At 39.5% G+C, this 18,859-nt stretch overlaps 2 protein-coding genes across 6 annotated transcripts in view; one reads left to right on the top strand and one right to left on the bottom strand.

Annotated features, from left to right (window-relative positions):
• BORA (BORA aurora kinase A activator) overlaps positions 1-971 on the bottom strand; it is a 29,005-nt gene extending 28,034 nt beyond the window's left edge. For 2 of the 3 annotated variants that reach the window (XM_042927674.1, XM_042927680.1), the window contains exon 1: positions 795-971. In XM_042927674.1, the coding sequence (XP_042783608.1) occupies positions 795-932 (138 nt within the window). In that variant the 5' untranslated portion in view covers positions 933-971. The remainder of the gene's footprint in view (positions 1-794) is intronic. The other variant, XM_042927678.1, reaches the window with a different exon arrangement.
• MZT1 (mitotic spindle organizing protein 1) lies at positions 427-18,859 on the top strand. Of its 3 annotated transcripts, none has more exons than XM_042927684.1 (3): positions 427-768; positions 11,155-11,300; positions 11,495-13,060. In XM_042927684.1, exons 1-3 carry the CDS (start codon positions 699-701, stop codon positions 11,531-11,533), a joined length of 255 nt encoding a protein of 84 aa, XP_042783618.1. In that variant the 5' UTR covers positions 427-698; the 3' UTR covers positions 11,534-13,060. The 3 variants fall into 3 exon arrangements, with proteins under 3 accessions (XP_042783618.1, XP_042783615.1, XP_042783617.1); XM_042927681.1 differs by lacking the exon at positions 427-768 and adding an exon at positions 6,378-6,766; XM_042927683.1 differs by lacking the exons at positions 427-768; positions 11,495-13,060 and adding exons at positions 6,390-6,766; positions 17,104-18,859.

The following is an 18,859-nucleotide window of genomic DNA, read 5'->3' as shown; positions in this document are numbered from 1 at the left end:
TCAGTCATCGGGGGATACGACCGTGGATAAAGAATCCACTTCTTGGAAGGCTGAAGCAGCTGGTTTCGTTGGGTGAGGAGCAGGGTGGACACTCAAGCCAGTGTCACCCCCCAACCCTACACGATCATACTTTGGCGTCCCCCCCCCCCCCCAACTCTTCCTCACCTATTCCCTCGCTGCTCCCATTCACCCCGGGGAGAGTGGGCAGGTGGGTTCCGAGAAAGGAAAAGTGATCTCTCCAATTCCAGACAAGAGGAAAGGCCAGGGACTACAAAGAACATACCTAGTGGTGTGTGTAAAAAGGAAGCCCCCCAATAGGCGACTCCAAGGCGCTCCCGAGGGGCCAGGCCAGCTCCCACGACAAGCACAGACTCTTTAACTCCCCGCTTCCGCGCTGTCTTAGGCCAACCAGGGCACGGGCCTTGTGGGGAGCTAGCCAATCGCGACGTACCGCTGTCCGCGAACCAACCAATCGCATCGAGGCCGCGTAGTAAATTCGAATGGCAACTCCTCGCTTCACATTCCGCGCTGAGTAACGAGGCTCCAAATTTAAATCAACGCAGCCTCACGCTGGCGACGAGCGCGAAGGGCGGAGCCTGCCCGGCGTGAGCTGGGGACGCGCGGTGTGATTGCCCAGGAGAAAGGAAGGCGCTCCAGTTCCGGGTCAGGCCCTTTTCCCGCCTCCCTCGGCCTCCGCCATGGCGAGTAGCAGCGGTGCCGGAGCGGCGGCGGCGGCGAATCTGAACGCGGTGAGGGAGACCATGGATGGTGAGTGCCCGTTTCTCCCCCTTTACCTTGTCTCCGTTTCCCGCAGCCAGGCCTCCCAGGCGACGATGAGTCCAGAAGGACTTTAGGTCCACTTCCTGCCCCAAACAGCATCTTTGAGGGTTCTCCCAAGGGACCCGCCAGGGCCGTAGGGCTGATGGCCCCATCCTTTGGGAGTTGTCTCTTCGTTCTTGCGTAGTTTGTCGCGCGCACGACGTTCGGGCCCCCACGTCAGCCCGGCACGCGCTCCGTGTTTACCGCGCGCCGCCCCCTCCCCGCGCGCCACGCCCCTTCGCTGCGTCGGGTCCTCTTGTCCTTTCCCCCCTTGCAGGCCTCGGGAGCCGTTGTCGCCCCACGCACCCACTTCTGAGCCGGACGTGGTGCAGAGTCCCCTTTCCTTATAGTCCGAGCGAGGACAGTCTGCAGGTCTGTAAGCCCCTTGCAGACAGTGGCCTTGTGTGTTTGGTCACCTCTGTGTCCTTTGTCTCTTAGTTCAGTAGGCGCTTGTTAGGTCAACCCCTTCATAACTGCTCTGTTTCGTCCTGGATCAAGTGACGCCCGTGTCTGAGGCTGTAGGTGTGTTTAACCTGTTTTCGCGCCCGCAAGCAAGCGGGCGTAAAGCTTGCGCACACGTGCTAGACGTGTCTTGGAGTTACCCTTTCTGTTCTCTCTACTCTCTGCCGGCTCGGCCACTTTGTACTCCTGGGGGTGAGTTTAGACAAGCTACTTAAACATCATTGAGCCTGCTTCTTTCTTTATTCTGTGTAAAATGAGAGCACTTTCTCCTGAGGTTATTGTGAATATTTAAGACAACCAGGTAAAGGCGTATCAAAGGCGATCAAAAAGTAGTTACTTTTATTTTTATGTTATGTTACGTGTACATCCCACTTGCAGAATCCTTTGTCTCGCATCCACCTATGTGTGTTTGATGGATGTTAAAACATTGCGTTTTTGACATTTTCCAGTGGATACTGACATCAGTCTCCATCTTTATTGAACCCTAACTGGTGTGCAGTTCTCACTAAGTAGTGTCAGCCTTCCCGCTGTATCTCCTTGTCTGCTTTACTGTAGGGCCCCACTTAGTGATTCAGCTGCTTCTTATGGGGACTTCTAATAAGGCTTCTTGCTTTTTCTGTACAGGTTGCTGCTTCCGTTTTATTTTTTTAATGTTTATTTGTTTTTGAGACAGAGAGACACCACATGAGCAGGGAAGGGGCAGAGAGAGAGGGAGACACAGAATGTGAAGCAGGCTCCAGGCTGTCAGCACAGAGCCCGATGCGGGGCTCGAACTCATGAACTGTGAGATCATGACCTGAGCCGAAGTCGGACGCTTAACCGACTGAGCCACCCAGGCGCCCTGCTGCTTCCTTTTTAAAGAACTACTTATATTATTAGAATCTTTGCATCTAAGTTTTTACTTATCAAGAATCTATTTGGTGTTTCCCCGAAACGTAGAATTTGGTTCTTAACACCATTTTCAGCTTATTTCCCGTTCTTTCTCAGTGTACCACAGCATATTAGTTTTATTTTGTAAGTGGACTTAAATACATAAGAAGTGATATGTGTATAACATTACAGGTTTCCCCAGCTTTCCGAAAGCAGAGTGTTCTCATGAAACTTTTCCTAAGCTGAAATGGTATAAAGTGGAGAAGCAGTTAGTATTAACTTATATGGAAAATTTTTTGAGTGTTCTCAAATCCAGAAAATAATCTTTCTTAGACTTTTCTGATAACTTAAGACACATCTTGTTAACAGGTATACAAAAGAAATAGAGATAAAGCACATGTGCTCCCGGTAATAGTTCAAAGCTCTGGCAGCTTGATGGTGAGATACTGAGTGTAATTCCTGGGGAAGGAGCTTGGCAGTGATGCTCAAAATGCTGGGGTTACATGCTAATGGCTTGCTGCAAACAAGCACTGAACACTATTTTCACTTTCTGCCTTTTTTTTTTTTTTAACCCTCTTTGGATTTCTTTTGGTTAGCAAAAATAGCTATTAATATAGATCTTTCGTAAAAGCTAAGTGGAGACGAACTTTCAAAAAGTGGGGCGATGCTGGTTTTGTTTTACATCTTTGCTTGGAAGCCAGTGGGTTTTCTAACCGAATGGAGAGTAAGAGGCCTCACTTCCTGTTAGTTTTCTTATGTTAGCTATGCTCAGGTCCTTATTTATATGGCCATAGAATCCCATTTGAATGGAAAACTCACATTTTATTGCTGGTGGAATTGCCGATGTACAAATGAGTACTGATTGTACTGGTTGCATCAAGATTTTTACTGAGAGAAGTGTGTGTAAAATGATTATTGAGAGTATAAGCATGTGAAAAAGTGAAGAAATGACGTTTTTTTCTTTAAAGTTTATTTTAAAGTTTATGTATTTGCTTTGAAAGAGAGCTCTCTGCTGGGGAGTGGCAGAGACAGGGAGACAGAGTGAATCCCAAGCAGGCTTCACACTGCCAGCACAGAGCCCGATGTGGGGCTCAAACTCCTGAACCCTGAGATCGTGACCTGAGGCAAAATCTAGGGTTGGACACTTAACCGACTGAGCCACCCAGGCGCCTCATAAAGTCTATTTATTGAGAGAGCACGCACACACAGGGGAGAGGGAGAGAGAGAATCTCAAGCAGACTCTGTCAGTGCAGAGCCTGACACGGTGCTCGAACCCACAAACCGTGAGATCTTGACCTGAGCCAAAATCAAGAGTCCGATGCTCAACTGACTGAGCCACCCAGGTGCCCCTGACAGATTGTTTTAAAAATAAAAATTCAAAGAGAGGCTATGTGACTTTGAGAATGCTGCTCCTCTATACACAGTTTGCCCACAAACCTCAAGATAGAAAGGCCCCAGGTTGGCACTGGATCACCATTTGTTAAATGTGGCAGCTAGGGACTATTATGTCCATTAGAACTCTAAACTTACAGAAAATCCCTGCCATATGTCATACCATAATTAGAGTCTAAGACAGTCACATAAAATGTGAAGTTGAATTATTGCGAAGTTAACAGAAAACTATATTTTCCATGTTGTCTATAATAATTGAGACACAAAGGTAAACACAGTGACACACTATAAATAATTGACCATACACTGAATTGGACAAGTTTACATGTTGTCATTTTATAATCCCATCTTCCTTCACATTCATTCCCAGAAATAAAACTTTAGCTTGCCCAACGGGCTAGACTGAACTACCCAAGTAGCATTAATATATGAAACTCTGTTAATGTGGGGTTTCCCTGTATTTATATCCACCCATGAGAGCCAAAAGTTTTTGAATCTGACTTCCCTCCTTCAAGGTCTATTATATTTCTCCTCATTTTACTCCTCTAGAGTCAGCTAATAGTAATTTAATCTTTTAACGGATCTGAATGATGTTAGGGTTGTAGAACTCAGCTATGAACATTTTTATTTTTATTATGAAATAAACGCATTTTGATGATACTTCAGAAGCAAGTAGACTTTATAGTTTATCTGTGTGACTCACTCTGAAAGGAACCTGACCGATTCTGGTCCTAATTTAGTATACGGTCTTGTATCAGTCCCCTGCTCTCATTTTTAGATTCTTAACATTCTCTCCCAGATTCCTTCTTTAAAATGTCAGCCTTTTCCAGATGCCTGGGTGGCTCAGTTGGTTAAGTGTTTGATTTCAGTTCAGGTCGTGATCTCACAGCCCATGAGTTCGAGCCCTGCGTCAGGCTCTGTGCTGACCGCTCAGAGCCTGGAGCCTGTTTCAGATTCTGTGTCTCCCTCTCTCTGCCCACTCCCACTTGTGCTCTGTCTCTTTCTCTCTCTCCAAAATAAATAAACATTAAAAAAAATTTTTTTAATGTCAGCCTTTTCAACTACCCCTCTCTCTGTCCTCCAGTGTACTCAGTGACCTTTTTTGCTTTTCAGCGTTTTGAAATTTTAGATACTCTTTATTGATAGTTTCATACTTTGAGTTTTGTTTTCCTATATTTTCTTTATGCCTCCAATTATTACTGGTAATTATGGTTTTTAACAATTGTGTTAAAAAAAAAAAAAAAAACTCCTTTATCTTTCACTGTAGTGCTGCTTAGTTATATACCAGGTAGTCAGCTAGAAAAAGGAGTTAAGAGAGTTCACAGTGTACAAGGCGGCAGTGTCAGTGAAACAAATGTATATTCCTTGCTGTCAGTCTAATTACTGATGGGAGAAATAAACCTAGCAGTCATTTTTCTTTCTTTGACCTTCCCTGCCTTCTTTTCTTTACTAAGCCCTTTCAATTCTTCCTACATCTCAAATTGAACCACTTGTCTCTATCCTGTTCATGCCATCTGCCATTCTATCACCAAGATTGCAATAACTTAGGACTCTCTTTCCAAGATCTATTCCATACTATGCAGCCAAAGTCTTTTAAAAATGAAAATCTGCTTGTATACTCCCGTTTTTATATCTTGCCAAAGTTCTAAAATCTTCAGTAGAGCCTTAGTGTGTGTTCATGTCTATCTTTTCTCATATTTTACACCTATGCTCCCCCTGTAATTACATTGCCTTTACATGAAGAGCCTTTCAGATCTATGAATTTATTCTGTGAACTTACCAAGTTCTGTCTAGCACAGGAACTTTTGCACAAGCTGTTTTCTTCACTCTCCCTCTCTTTGCACTTTTTCCTGCCTCTGCATTATTCAGGTTGTCTTCACCCTTGAAGTCTAAGTTTAATTGTCACTTTTTCAGAACAAATCTTTCCTAAACACTGTCACAACTAAGTAGGATGTCCTTGTAATTTGTTTTGGAGGTATGCTTTTCTTGTCCCTGTTTCCCTTTTAACAAGGATCAGTTATTACTTCAATATCTATCTCACCTACACCATAATTTCATGAGGACTGGGACCATATTTACCTTTTTCATAACTATATTTACAGCAGTAACATAGGCATAAAATGCATGTAAGTACCAATTACACAGTAGGCACTATAGAAGTACTTATTACCGACAGGTTATGAAGTTAGGAAGTAAAGATCAACATAAATCTCATAAGCAAGCTTAAAGGAAAGAAATACTAGTACTGAGATGGACCTGAAAGAGAGCATGGAATTACATAGAAAAAGGCAGAGGAGAAAAGCATGAACAAAGGCATGAAGAGCGAGCAGAGCATTTATGGATAGGGGTCTACCAGGAAGAGAAAACTGGAGAGGAGAATTTGTCGCTATCAGTTAATGATGATGGTGATGATAATGTTGGCGAGTTGGAGTAGGGTCAGAGTATGTGTTCTGGTTTTCTGCTGTCATGTAACAAACCATCCCACGGTTAGTGAAATAAAACAGCAACACTTGTTGCTCACAGTTGTGTACTTGTCTCTCACAGTTCTGGACATTGGCCAGTCTTGTCTGGGTAGTTCTCATTGGGGGTCTCTCGTGCATTGCAGTTAGTGCTGATTCTGGAGTCATCCCAAAGCTTCTTCACTCACGTATCTTCTTTTTTTTTTTTTTTTTTGAGTTTATTTACTTATTTTGAGAGAGAGAGCGTGAGAGCAAGCAAGCGGTGGGGAGGGGCAGAGAAAGATGGAGAGAGAGAATCTGAAGCAGGCTCTGCACTGTTAGAACAGAGCCTGACGTGGGGCTCGAAACTCACGACCTGTGAGATCCTGACCTGAGCCGAAATCAAGAGTCAGACACTCAACCGACTGAGCCACCCAGGCGCCCCACTCACATATCTTCTAGTTGACACTGCCTATTAGCTGGGCCTGCAGCAGGTCTGTTGTCTGGAACATGTGGGTTTGCTCCCAGTTGGTGGCTGGGTTGCCAGGGAGAGTGTCTCAAGAGAGAGCCAGGAGGAAGTTATATTATCTTTTTAAGCCTAGTGTCAGAAGTCATGCAGTGTCGCTGTTGAGAGATGCAGCCTGTGAGACCTGAGCATACCTGCACATTCTTGCTCTGGAGGCCAAGAAGGCAAGGCCCTGACTGTTCTTTCTTCCTGCTATTTCTCAGGGAAATGTTTACAGTGACCAATGTGAGGAATGAGGTAACATCTATTCTACTTCAAGGTAAAGAGCAGGCTTGCTAACTGCTTACAGTAAAAGTAGGGATTTTCCATGCTTATTGTTCTTCTGTGACTGTAGTCTGGCAACATAATGTACTCTTTTGCTATGTAAAAAGGAAAACTACCTGGTTATTTCAGTGTTTGCTGAAAAGGTATTCATAAGACTCAACACTTTTTTCCTAATTTTAGAGTCTTAGCAAAGAAGACAGTAAATGTTACACCAAAGGATAGCTATATGAAATCACCATCATCCTTAACATGAATGTTAAAAGCATTCTAAATAAAATCAGAAATACCTGCTTTCACTGCTTTTTTTAGCATTAATAGGAAAGTTTTAGCAGATAGTGCAGGATAAGAAAAGGAAAAGACTGTTAAGAAAGATGTGAAACTATTATTTGTAGGTAAAATGATTATCTATTAGAAAACACAAGAGAATCAACTGAAAACCGAAAAACTTCAGTAGAGTTAAAGATGACTGGCTACAAAATAAAAATAAGTATTATGAGCATATTATGGGTATCTGCACTAATCACTTAGAATATACCAAAGCAAGGTAGAATGAATTTGTGAAAACAATCAAAACTAAAAATTAAAGAAATTAATGATTCACTATCAAAATTGATGATGATTGAGCACTTGCCGAAACTTTCTACTCCAAGCATGTAAAAAGGACCGGAAATAATACTAACATGCAATTATCAGTCCAGCAATGTTTAAAAACAAGAAAGGAAGATCTCCTGGTTAGAAAGAGAGGTTTTCCCCAAAGAGAAGAGCAGATGGGCACCACAGCAGGAGATTGGGAATGAAACCTGACAAAGCATGCTGCCCTGCCCGAGAGAAGCTGGGGCCAGAAACGTGCCATCTGCCACGGCCAGGGATTGGGAAGGACCGTCCGTGTGTCCTGTGGGTCTGGAGCCAGGGTGTTTCCACCAGTCTGATCCAGAGGGCTGGGGCTGGCGTGACACTACCGGTCCAAGAATGCTTCTCCAATTCAGGACATCAATAAAGATCTCCTTTGGAAGATGAGCTTCCAACCAGAAGTCACAGAAGTACCTAAGGTAGATGAAAAACATAAACAACTCACATACAAATTGAAAAAGAGGGAGAAAGTTTAGTAGTAACAGGTAACTCTTTTTTTGAGCACTACCAGATGCCAGTGGACACGGCATTCTGAGTATGTCCTGTAATCCTCACAATGATCCTGTAAAGTATTATTACCCCACTTTCACAGAATGATAAAATAAAGGCATAGAAAGGTTACCTTGCTTACTAAGTAATGAAGGTGACATTTGAACTCACCTAAGAGGTACTTAGCCTCTAGAGATCAGACACTTAAGCATTCTCTTTTCCTGCTGGCTTATACTTAAAGAAACAGAAAACACAAATCTCAAAAATGGCCAAAGATAAGAATATAGCTTCAAATAGGTAAAGGCAGAAACAACAGTCATGAAATAAGTGGTTATAAAAAAGCATGTAACTATGAAATAAGAACAAGCAGAGGCACTGGGTCACTCAGGGTTAAGCGTCCCAACTCTTGATCTCGGCTCAGGTCTTGATCTAACAGTTCATGGGATCTAGCCCCACGTTGGGGCTCCTTGCTGACTGGGCGCAGCCTGCTTGAGATTCTTTTCTCTCCCTCTCTCTCTGCCCACCCCCACCCCCACCCCCACCCCCACTCCCCACCGTTATTTGTACTCTTTCCTGCTCTGTCTTTCAAAAATGGTTAAATAGAGGTGCCTGGGTGGCTCAGTTGGTTAAGCGTCTGACTTCAGCCAGCTCATGATCTCAGGGCTTCTTGAGTTCAAGCCCCTTGTTGGGCTCTGTGCGGACAGCTCAGAACCTTGAGCCTGCTTCAGATTCTGTGTCTCCCTCTCTCCCCGCTCCCCACTCGTGCGCACACACGCGTGGTCTGTCTGTCTCTCTCTCTCTCTCTCTCTCTCTCAAAAAGTGAATAAACATTAAAAAGTTTAGATAAACTTAAAAACAACAAGCAATTCTGAGGGGAAATTAGAAATCTCAAAACAGAGTTAGTGAAATAAATTCAACATAACATGAATTACAGCCTACATACAACTGAAGAGCATTATTGGTATGTTGGCATATCCAGACTGAAGAAATGAAATGGAAAGGGCTGTCAGCTTCCAGCCATGGTGGAGGAACAACCCGGATTTACCCTCCTGCCTGGAAAACAACAACAAAACCGATACAGAACAATGGTTTTCAAGACACTGGACATCAGGCTGTGAAGGAAAGTGATCCTAAGCACAGTAAATGAAGTGAGCCCAGTACTTTCCTGTTCTTGGTACCTTTAGAGAGTTCCCAGCAGTTGGGGGGTGTTGTGAACCCAGGTAGAACTCAGTGGACCCCCTGAGTTAGCAAAAGGAGGTTATAGAGTCCAGGGAGACCAAGGCAGGTAGAGTTTGCAAGACAGAATACCTGAGAGGAAAGAGCTTACAGAGGATTCTGGAGATCAGGAGAAGGGTCCTCCTCAAATATTCAGAAGAGCATTGACTAGCACGTACGTATGAGGAAAGTACCCCAAAAGCTAGAAAAGGCATCCAAAAGAATTAGAAGGAACAGTACGCCATGCTTATACAAGGCTTCTCTCTACCAGCCAGAATGGAAAGCTTCATAATTCACGAGGCATTGAGTATAGTACTCAGGAGCATCTTTCCTCAGTGATGAGGAACAGTTAGCTGTGCACTAAACAGGGCTCTAATCCTGACTATGTAAATCTTAAATGACTCAAACTGTTTTCAGTTAACTGCATCTCATTACAAAACTTAAGAATATGTACAGAAATACTTATCAACCAACAAGGTAAAATTTATAATGTCAAGCATCTAATAAAAAATTATTAAGTATACAAAGCAGGAAAATGCAACCAATGATAGGAGAAAATTGAATCAGTTGAAACAGACCCAAAATTGGCACAGTTTTTAGAATTAGCAAGACAAGGACCTTAGAACTGTACTCCATGTGTTCAAAAAATTAATTAGAGGCATGGGAGACATTTTTTAAAAAAAACTTGAAATTCTGGAGATGAAAATGAATGTCTGATATAAAAAGGTGAAAAGGGTCCATTTCATGCACATTGTGAATAGTGTAATAGTTTTCAGAAGGAGTTAGACTTAATGGATCATTCAGTATTGTTAACTTGTCCATTCAACACCGTAGTTTTTATGCAATGCAAGTCAGAATCCACCTGGAGTTTGTTTTTGGAATTGATCAGGATTTTTAAGTTCACTGAGAGAACAAAAAAGCTTACAAAAATGAAAGATTACAAAGAATCTTGAAACTTCTACATGCTGATAAAGGTTAGTAATTAAATAAGATAGACATGCAACAAATCCATAGGTAAATGGGAATTTACTATGTGATAAAGATGGCATCTTAATTGAATGGTAAAAATATGAGTCACTCAATAAATAGTATTGAGGCAGTGAACTTATTTCAGATCCTATTTTCCACCCGACTCCAGGGAGTTAAATATTTAAATGTTTATAGGTGGGCAGGAAATAAACTTTGAAGTGATGGAAGGATATACTGATGGATAATTCTATAATCTTTGCATGGGGAATAACCTTCTAAATATAATGCCAAGAGAAAATAATATAGGAAGCAATAGATAATATGTTGGCCATTGACTTAACAAATTCTAAACATGCTCTGGGGAACAACCACCATAAAACAAAATTTAATGAAGCCAATGTATTTATATTCTGTGCTGCTTTTTGCTAGTGTTTCTCATGTCAATTACTTTCATAAACTACAATAAAATGAAGTAACTATAAAAAATGAAGTTAAAAAATAAACTTTTGTTTTTTACTATTAGATTTCAATAGACATGATTCCGTCAAATTGTAGACGCTTCTAAGCACTTTTAAAGCCTTAAATATGTACATTACTGAACAATTCCACTTCTAGGAATTTATCCTAATAAAATGAAATTAGTATGTACAGATGCTTATCACAGTATTACTTCAGTGGGGGAAACATGAGACCCACTTAACTCTTAAAATAGAGTAGCTAAGTAATGTATGGTGTTTTCATATAATGGGATGTTATGTGACTAAATTACATTGTAAAAGGTTACTAAAAAATGGGGAAATGTTTAGAATAATCCTGATTATGATGCATATACTTAAGATATTAAGTGAGTGGTAGAATATAAATCACAGTGTAAAATGCAGTTATGCGGAGGGAGGGTGGTGTAAGTCTGTTTTTGGTTCTAGGACTAAGTAAGAGCAAGACAGTATACTTGACAATTTCAAAATCTAGGGATGCTGTGCTAGTTCTTTGATATTGTGCAGTATTCTATGAATTAAAAACAGTAATGTGTGCATATTTTGAAATGTAATTTTTTTGAAGTTTTCTCAATGTCTTTTTCAGTTCTGTTGGAAATTTCAAGAATTTTGAATACTGGCTTAGATATGGAAACTCTGTCTATTTGTGTACGTCTTTGTGAACAAGGAATTAACCCAGAAGCTTTATCGTCGGTTATTAAGGAACTTCGCAAGGCCACTGAAGCACTAAAGGTTAGAGATTTGTATGTTAGTTCATTGTAAATAAAAATACTTTTTTATTTTTTAATGAATTTATGTGAAAGATCCTAGTTAAATATTATTAAACTAACTTCTGTCACCATTAGAAATTCTGAAAACCAGGATCTTTGTAGCATATCTTCAACTACAAAAATTGCTACTATCGTGGACCATGTTGTCTCTCACAGAAGTCTCCAGCTGTGTTTAGAATTTTCCTTGCGTTGTGACTAAAGTTGTGTCTGTGCCCAAAAAGATGTGTTCAAGGCCGGTACCTGTGAATGTGACCTTACTTGGAAATAATGTATCAGCAGGTGTAATTAAGGTGAGCTCATAATGGATTAATGAGCGATGTTCTTATTAGACAAGGAAAATTTGGACCAAGATACACAAAAAGAGTGCCATGTGGAGACACAGACAGACATGGGAGAATGGCTTGTGACAGTGGAGGCAGAGATGAGAGTGGTGGCCAAGGATTGTTGGCAGCCATCAGAAGCTAGGAAGAGGCAAGGAAGGATCTTCTGCTAGAGCCTTCTGACTCCTTGATGTTGGACTTCTAGCCTTTAGAACTGTGAGAAAATAAATCTCTGTTGTTTTCAGCCACCCAGTTTGTTTGGAACCTGGTGATGGCAGCTCTAGAAATCTAACTCAGATTTCACTTTTAGAAAGTGGGGTGCTGTTGTAATAAACACCTACAAGTGAGGAAGTGGCTTTGGAATTGGGTGATGGGTTGAGGTAGGAAAATTTTACACCACTTAATAGAGCCCAGATTTCCTTGAAAAAACTTGGTAGAACTGTGGACATTAAAAGCAGTTCTGGTGACGGCACAGAAAAGAGAGGAGAGCTGTACAGAAAGCTTTATTTGTCTTAGAGAATACACACATTATTATGAACAGAATGTTGCTGGAAATAATGGACATTAAAGGGGCTTCTGGTGAGACCTCATGAGGATCATATTATTGAACTCTGGAGGGAAGGTTGTCCTTGCTATAGAGTGACAGAGCACTTGGCTCAATTATGTTTTACTATTGGAAGAAAAATAAAACTTGTAAGTGATGAACTTGGATAGTAGCAGAGGAAATTTCCTAGCAAAGTGTGGAAAGTGCAGTCTGATTTTTCCTTTGCTACTGAAAAATAAAATATAAGAGGAATAAGAAATCAAGGAAGGAACTGGTAAGTCAAAAGGAACCACCACTTGATTTGGAAAATTATCAGCCTTACCCCAGAGCATGCTCTGGAGAGAAGGCCCAGGGTGTGGATTTGGTAAGGAGATTATGTGCATGACTCCTAGATGCAGTCAACTGTCTGTGCACAGAACACTGCCAGCCTGACTGAAAGCAACCGGGACAAAATGAAAGAAGGCTAGGGTTCTTAAGGAAGGAAACTAACACAAAAAGGCAAACAGAGCATATTCACAGAGCAAAAATTTATCATAAAGAGACTATCTGTACAGTTCTCACTGCCAGCACCCAGAAGTTCCTGGGAGCTCCCCCATCACTAACGTGTCCTGTTCCCCTTCCAGTAGCTACTGTCCTGACTTTTATGGTAGATACTTTCTTTGAACAGTTTTACTGTCTAACATGGGTCTTTAAACACTGCAGGCTAATTTTATAAAATTTTCGAGCTTGATATAAAGAGAATCTTAGAGCACAATCTTTACCTAGTTCTTCATTTAACATTATGGTCTTTTTAATCTTTATTTTTGAGAGAGAGACAGAGCATGAGCATGAGCAGGGGAGGGGCAGAGAGAGGGAGACACAGAATCTGAAGCAGGCTCTACCCAGGCTCTGAGCTGTCAACACAGAGCCCTACACGGGGCTTGAACTCCGCGCACCACGAGATCAGTACCCACGCTGAAGTCAGAGGCTTAACTGACTGAGCCACCAAGGCGCCCCCATTTAACATGTTTGAGAGAGTTTTTGTGTTTTGGTTTTTTTGAGTATAGTTGACATACAATGTTACATTAATTTCAGGTGTACAACTTAGTGACTTGACAGATTTATACATTATATGTTCACCAAAAGCTGCCATCTGTCCCATGACATCACTATATTTCTTTATGCCTCGCCTTTTATTCATGTGACTTATTCATTCTGTAACTGGAAGCCTGTCTCTCCCTCTCCCCTCACGCGTTGTGCCCATCTGCCTCCCTGCTCCCTTCTGCAACCATCAGTTTGTTCACTTTTTATAGGTCTGATTCTGATTTTGTTTTTATTTTTTTGGATTCCACTTATGAGTGGGATCATGTGAGGGTCATTTATGTTGTGTGTAGCTGTAACACAGTCCTTTCCACTGGAATAATCATGCTTCATTACACAAATATACTACTATTTATTTATCCTTTCTACCTTGTGTGGATATTCGATTGCTTCCAGTGTGAGGCTATTAGGAATATGCTGCTATGAGTATAGTTGTCCATGTCTCGTGATGCATATATGCATGCATTTCCTTTGGGTGTGTATTCTAGAAATAAAGTTGCTTGGTTGTTAGGTTATGTTTATCTTCAACTTGAATAGATAATGCTAAACTCTTCTAAAGTAGTTGTGCTAATTTCTGTTTACAGCAGCAGCATACGAATTTCCCTTCCTTGCTCCACGTCTTTGTCAATACTTAATATTGGGAGTGTTTTTAATTTTAGTCATTTTTGCTGGGTATGTGTAGGTTTCTTATATAGTTTTATTTGCATTTCTTCTAATACCAGAGAGGTTGAATGTTCTTACATAGTTTTGGCCATTTTCTTTTGCAAGATAACCTTTTCAAGTTGCTTGCCCATTTTTTCTGGCTTATTTTCCCTTTTTTGCTGGTAGTCTTTCCTTAAGTATTCTGAATGTGAACCTTTTGTTAACTGTGCATGTAAGATTACTAAGTTCTTTTAGTCAGGTTTTTAAATAATTATAAAATCTATTCAGACTTGGGGCACTGGGTGGCTCAGTTGGTTAAGTGTCCAACTCTTGATTTCAGTTCAGATCATGATCTCACAATTCATGAGTTCGAGCCTTGCATTGGCCCCACACTGACCATGCAGAATCTACTTAGGATTCTGGCTCTCCCTGTCTCTCTCTTCCCCTTCCTGTTTGCAGGCACATGCTCCCTCCCTCCCTCCCTCCCCGCCCCCCTCAAAATAAATATTTAAAAAAAAAAAAACAAACCGGGAGGAGAATCCTGAAAAGTTTGTAGCAAAGAAGAAAATTGTTAATTAGAACTTTTTCATGTTTTCTTTAAAGGCATTTTTGAAATCTGTATATAATTTGTATTAAAGAAGGAAACAAGTCCTTCAGAACCACCCACAAGATAACCAGTGATATTTGGCAAATACCATTCTAGATGGTATGCTACTTTAAAAATAATGTGAACCACACCTGTCTTTCCTTGATCACTCTTTACTCTTTACAGACTTTTTAAATTTTTTTTTTAATGTTTGTTTATATTTGGCAGAGACAGAGCATGAGCTGGGGAGGGGCAGAGAGAGGGAGACACAGAATCTGAAACAGGCTCCAAGCTCCGAGCTTTCAGCACAGAGCCTGACGTGGGGCTTGAACTCATGAGCTGTGAGATCATGATCTGAGCCAAAGTCGGACGCTCAACCAACTGAGCCACCCAGGCGCCCCATCTTTATAGACTTTTTAAATGTATGGTTGTTTTCCCCTTTTTGGGTGGTTGCTAGTAATTAATTTCTCTCATACTTTTTCTTTCAGAACTAAAAATAGGGTAAGGAAAAACTGTTCCTATTGTGTTTTCTGCCTTTACCTTGAAATCCTGGTGATTAGAATATAATTGTGTGGTACTTAACTCTATTTTAGAATGTGTAAAATATAAATCGAGGACATCCTGAAATGTTGCAAGGAGCTGTTGGTCTGAAACATCCAGTTTTTCCTTTGTTCTTTAGCTAACTGTAGAAAATTGCAACCATTCTTCATTAATTATTTTGCCTTTCTTTCTCATACATTTGTATATTGATAATGTTTAAGTCATTTATAGTAAAAGTAACTGGTTGTGTGTAACACAATTAGGTCAGTTTCTTAAGCATCAATAGATATGTCACATTATGTGTATCTCTCACAGCATAGATAGGACATTAGGTGCAGTTTTTAAAAAATAGACTTTATTTTTATGAATGATCTATCAACACTGAATTTTGGTATTGTCTCCTTAGAGCTAGTATTTATGTGTAAGTAATCATTCACACATTGTGATTTCAGAAATTCTGGGCAAAACCTACTTTCCTGTATCTTCTACTTTTAGTGCCAAGGGGCCTTGAATTGTACTGTTGATGCATTCCTATGCAGAATAAGCCTTGCCCTTTCTCTTGCAGCTGTCCTGTATGATGATATCTTAGGGTGACCGACGTGTCTCCTCACTGTATGAACGTCTTGTACAGCATGAGGACATTGGAGACAGCTGGGAGAGAAATGAGGGATTCAATAAGTCTTGTGTCCCCACCCATCCTCCCAAAGGAGGGAATAAATGTACACAGGAAAGGGAAGTGTGAAAGACAAGACTTGTTAAGGTTGGTTTTTCCCCAGGGCCAATGCTTACGAGATTTTGGAGTCTCTAATGACAATCTGGTAACTAGTTCTCTAGGATGCCATTACTGTCCTTTCAAACAGAGTAGTGCTACATTCATGTAATGGGAATGCTGTACAGGGTTAATGGTTTGCTTAGTTTAGGTGAAAATACTTATTTCAATGTCTGTATCTTGGAGGAGAATCTCTAAAATTCGTACGAAAATGGAATGCGGCTGGACAAAAAGTTAAAGGTACTTTAATTTTTAAAAATTTCTGTAGTTGTCTATATTATTCAAGTCTTCCTTGAAGTAGATGATACTAAAATGTGGGTTAGGAAGAAGACAAAGTGCCTAAAGGTATGTAGCTAAATCTAATATAAGAACCTATAAAGGTGGAAAGAAGTAGGAAATCTTTTAGAATAAGGGGAATGTTTTTCAAACTAGTTTTCTAATCCTTGTGAATGATAAACCTAAAGAAGCGAAAGGCTAATTAGAATAGCCAACTATCTGGACGAGGTAGGTTCTGTTGATTGCAGAGAGAAGGTTTCAAATTGAGAACTACAATTTTCCCAGCACGTTAAGTGATTTTCATGAAAGGCCTTCGAACTTAGACTAAACATAAAAGCAAGTTTTAATTATGAAGTTGAAACATACAAGAATTACAAGTTTACCCTGTATTTCTGAAACACTTGTTTAAAATCATCATTTTCATATTTGGAATTAAGAAATTACTTGTTTAAATTTTAATCTTTTAGAAATCTGTATCAAATCATTTACTGATAATAATAATATAGTGTCTGGAAATTCCTGCAGAATAATCGGGGAAAGTATACTAGTTGGTGGAGTAGGTGAAGCAGGATTAGCCATGTGTTCAGTATTCCTTTTGCCCTTTTTTTCTCTGCCCTGTAACAGAAAGGTCTTTTTCATTCTTAATCCCCTTTTCACACTAAAATGAAACATGCAGAAACAGATAAACCAATAAAGACTGGATAAGGTGGATACAGTGTGTGGACAAGGTCTGCTGTGGGTCAGTTTTTCAAGTAGCAGAATATTTTTATTTTTAAGTTAACTGCATTAAGATGATATAACAATTTTCCACTGTTAGCCTAGCAGTCAGTTCAAAAGGTAGTTCTAATGTACTGCAAAAAGTGAAAAACACTGCATTATCCTGGTGCAAGTGGCTTGGTATATGTGGGGGAGGAATTGTTTGTTAATGACAGTACAGTATTGACAAATATATCTCTGTGGTGTCTTTTCCATGATTTTATTATAATGAAACTTACTTTCTTGTTCTAGGCTGCTGAAAATGCGACAAGCTGACTTTCTGGAGAAATCCTGATGAGATATGTCAGGCTCTTCAAGAGGATTTGAAGATTGCATTGTAGTCAGGAATGTACAATGAAATTACTGCATGCAGCAGTGTAGAAACATTTTCCTTTTTAAAAGAATTATAAAACCATAGCTTTATAAATCAGTGGAAAATGGCTTACAGAGAGAACTATCAGATGTGTTTACATCACATCTTACTTTTTTTTAACAGCTCTAATGCTGGTTCATATTTATGTATTCCTTATTTATAGCTCTGATAGCTTTAATTTTCTAAGCAGTCTGTCTATCAGATGTGCACATCTGCTGTGCCTGGTTGAAGTATAGTGGAGCCCATCAGAAGTAATGTAGTAGTTATGACTTGTTGACATTTCCATTATAAAATTTAATTTTGAATTGTTTATGCAAAATAACCGTGGATTCATGTTGTACTGGGTTAAAAGTTGACAGAATTTCAGCCACCTTATTTATGGATTTGATTTAGACTTAGGTATATCAGATTCTTTCTTATAAGAGCATGGAAATCATTGTTTTCATCTGCTCTTTAACAAAGAATATTTAGTTTTTTAAACAAAAGTTTTTCTGGCAGTTAATAGTATGAACCAGATTGTTTTTGTATTGACTGAAAAATAAAACTTAGAAACTTAGATTTTAAAAGTAATGGCAGTGCTTAGTTTTATTTGTCATTTGGATTATTTACATTTAATGAGAATATTAATTGATAATATTTTTTTTCTAAGTTTTATACTCTAAACATGATGCCCTAGAAAAATAAAGCATAGTGAAACATTTCCAACAGGCAAAATTCTTTAATTTTATTACAGAAAAATAATTTGAGTGGTTATCTAATAAATCACTAAAGAGGAAGTATCTTTCAACAAATATATTTTCTGAAGGAATACATATTTGCAGTCATTAAACAAAAAGTAAATAATCAAATGTTCTATATCAGGAATTGTAAGTATCAACTTTCTAAGGTCATTTTTTTTGTGTCATTATTTTTTCCCTGAAAGTTTTAATGAATCAAAGTGATGGTTCAAAATAAATTTTGGGAAATTTACAATAGTGTTAATTCTGCTCCTGTAACAGAATCTCAATGGAATATTTTCCCCCAGACTAATATTTTAATCTGATCTTATTTTAGGTTTTGTTAGCATTCTTTTAAATGATAGTACAAGCATTTACTCTTTAGCAGCTTTTTTCTTCAGACAAAGTAAGGCTTAGTAGTATCTAAGTGGCAACCTTCTGTACTGTTGTAAAAATCTCATCTTTTAATTATTTTGACTTTGAAAGTGGATAACCTCTTTACCAAGGGCACTGGAAGGTCTATTGGCAGAACCTGGTTGAGAGACAATAAAGACTTGTGATGCTAAATCATTTATTTGTTAATAAACACTGCATATATTGCATGTTGTTACTTACAAAATCATAAAGAGAACACATTTGTCAGGCTCCAAAATTTGTATATACCCTTAGGCCACAAGAGTTAATAGTTTTATTTATGATTTTGTAGATTAAGTTATTTATGTATGAAACAAAGCAGGAAAATATATTGAGTATGTTTACAAAGAACTTTAATGTGTTACACTTAAATGTAAACATATATTTTTAATGCATACTTAAGTACTATTTAACGAAATCAAAACAAATTATAATGATACAATTGGCAGTGTTATGCATGTTGTCAGTGACAAAAATAAAACCATTTTGGTGGTGTTGGCATGTA

This window comes from Panthera leo, chromosome A1 (assembly GCF_018350215.1).
Source record: "Panthera leo isolate Ple1 chromosome A1, P.leo_Ple1_pat1.1, whole genome shotgun sequence".
Classification (NCBI taxonomy): Eukaryota; Metazoa; Chordata; class Mammalia; order Carnivora; family Felidae; genus Panthera; species Panthera leo.
Note: the sequence above shows the minus strand (reverse complement) of the source record. Positions and strands in the feature narration are given on the sequence as shown.

Coding starts and splice junctions, on each gene's coding strand:
- MZT1 (XM_042927681.1), top strand. CDS start 6,616: ATGCAGCCTGTGAGACCTGAGCATACCTGCACATTCTTGCTCTGGAGG. Junction 6,767..11,154: donor AACATCTATTCTACTTCAAG/GTAAAGAGCAGG, acceptor TGTCTTTTTCAG/TTCTGTTGGAAATTTCAAGA. Junction 11,301..11,494: donor AGGCCACTGAAGCACTAAAG/GTTAGAGATTTG, acceptor TGTCTCTCACAG/AAGTCTCCAGCTGTGTTTAG.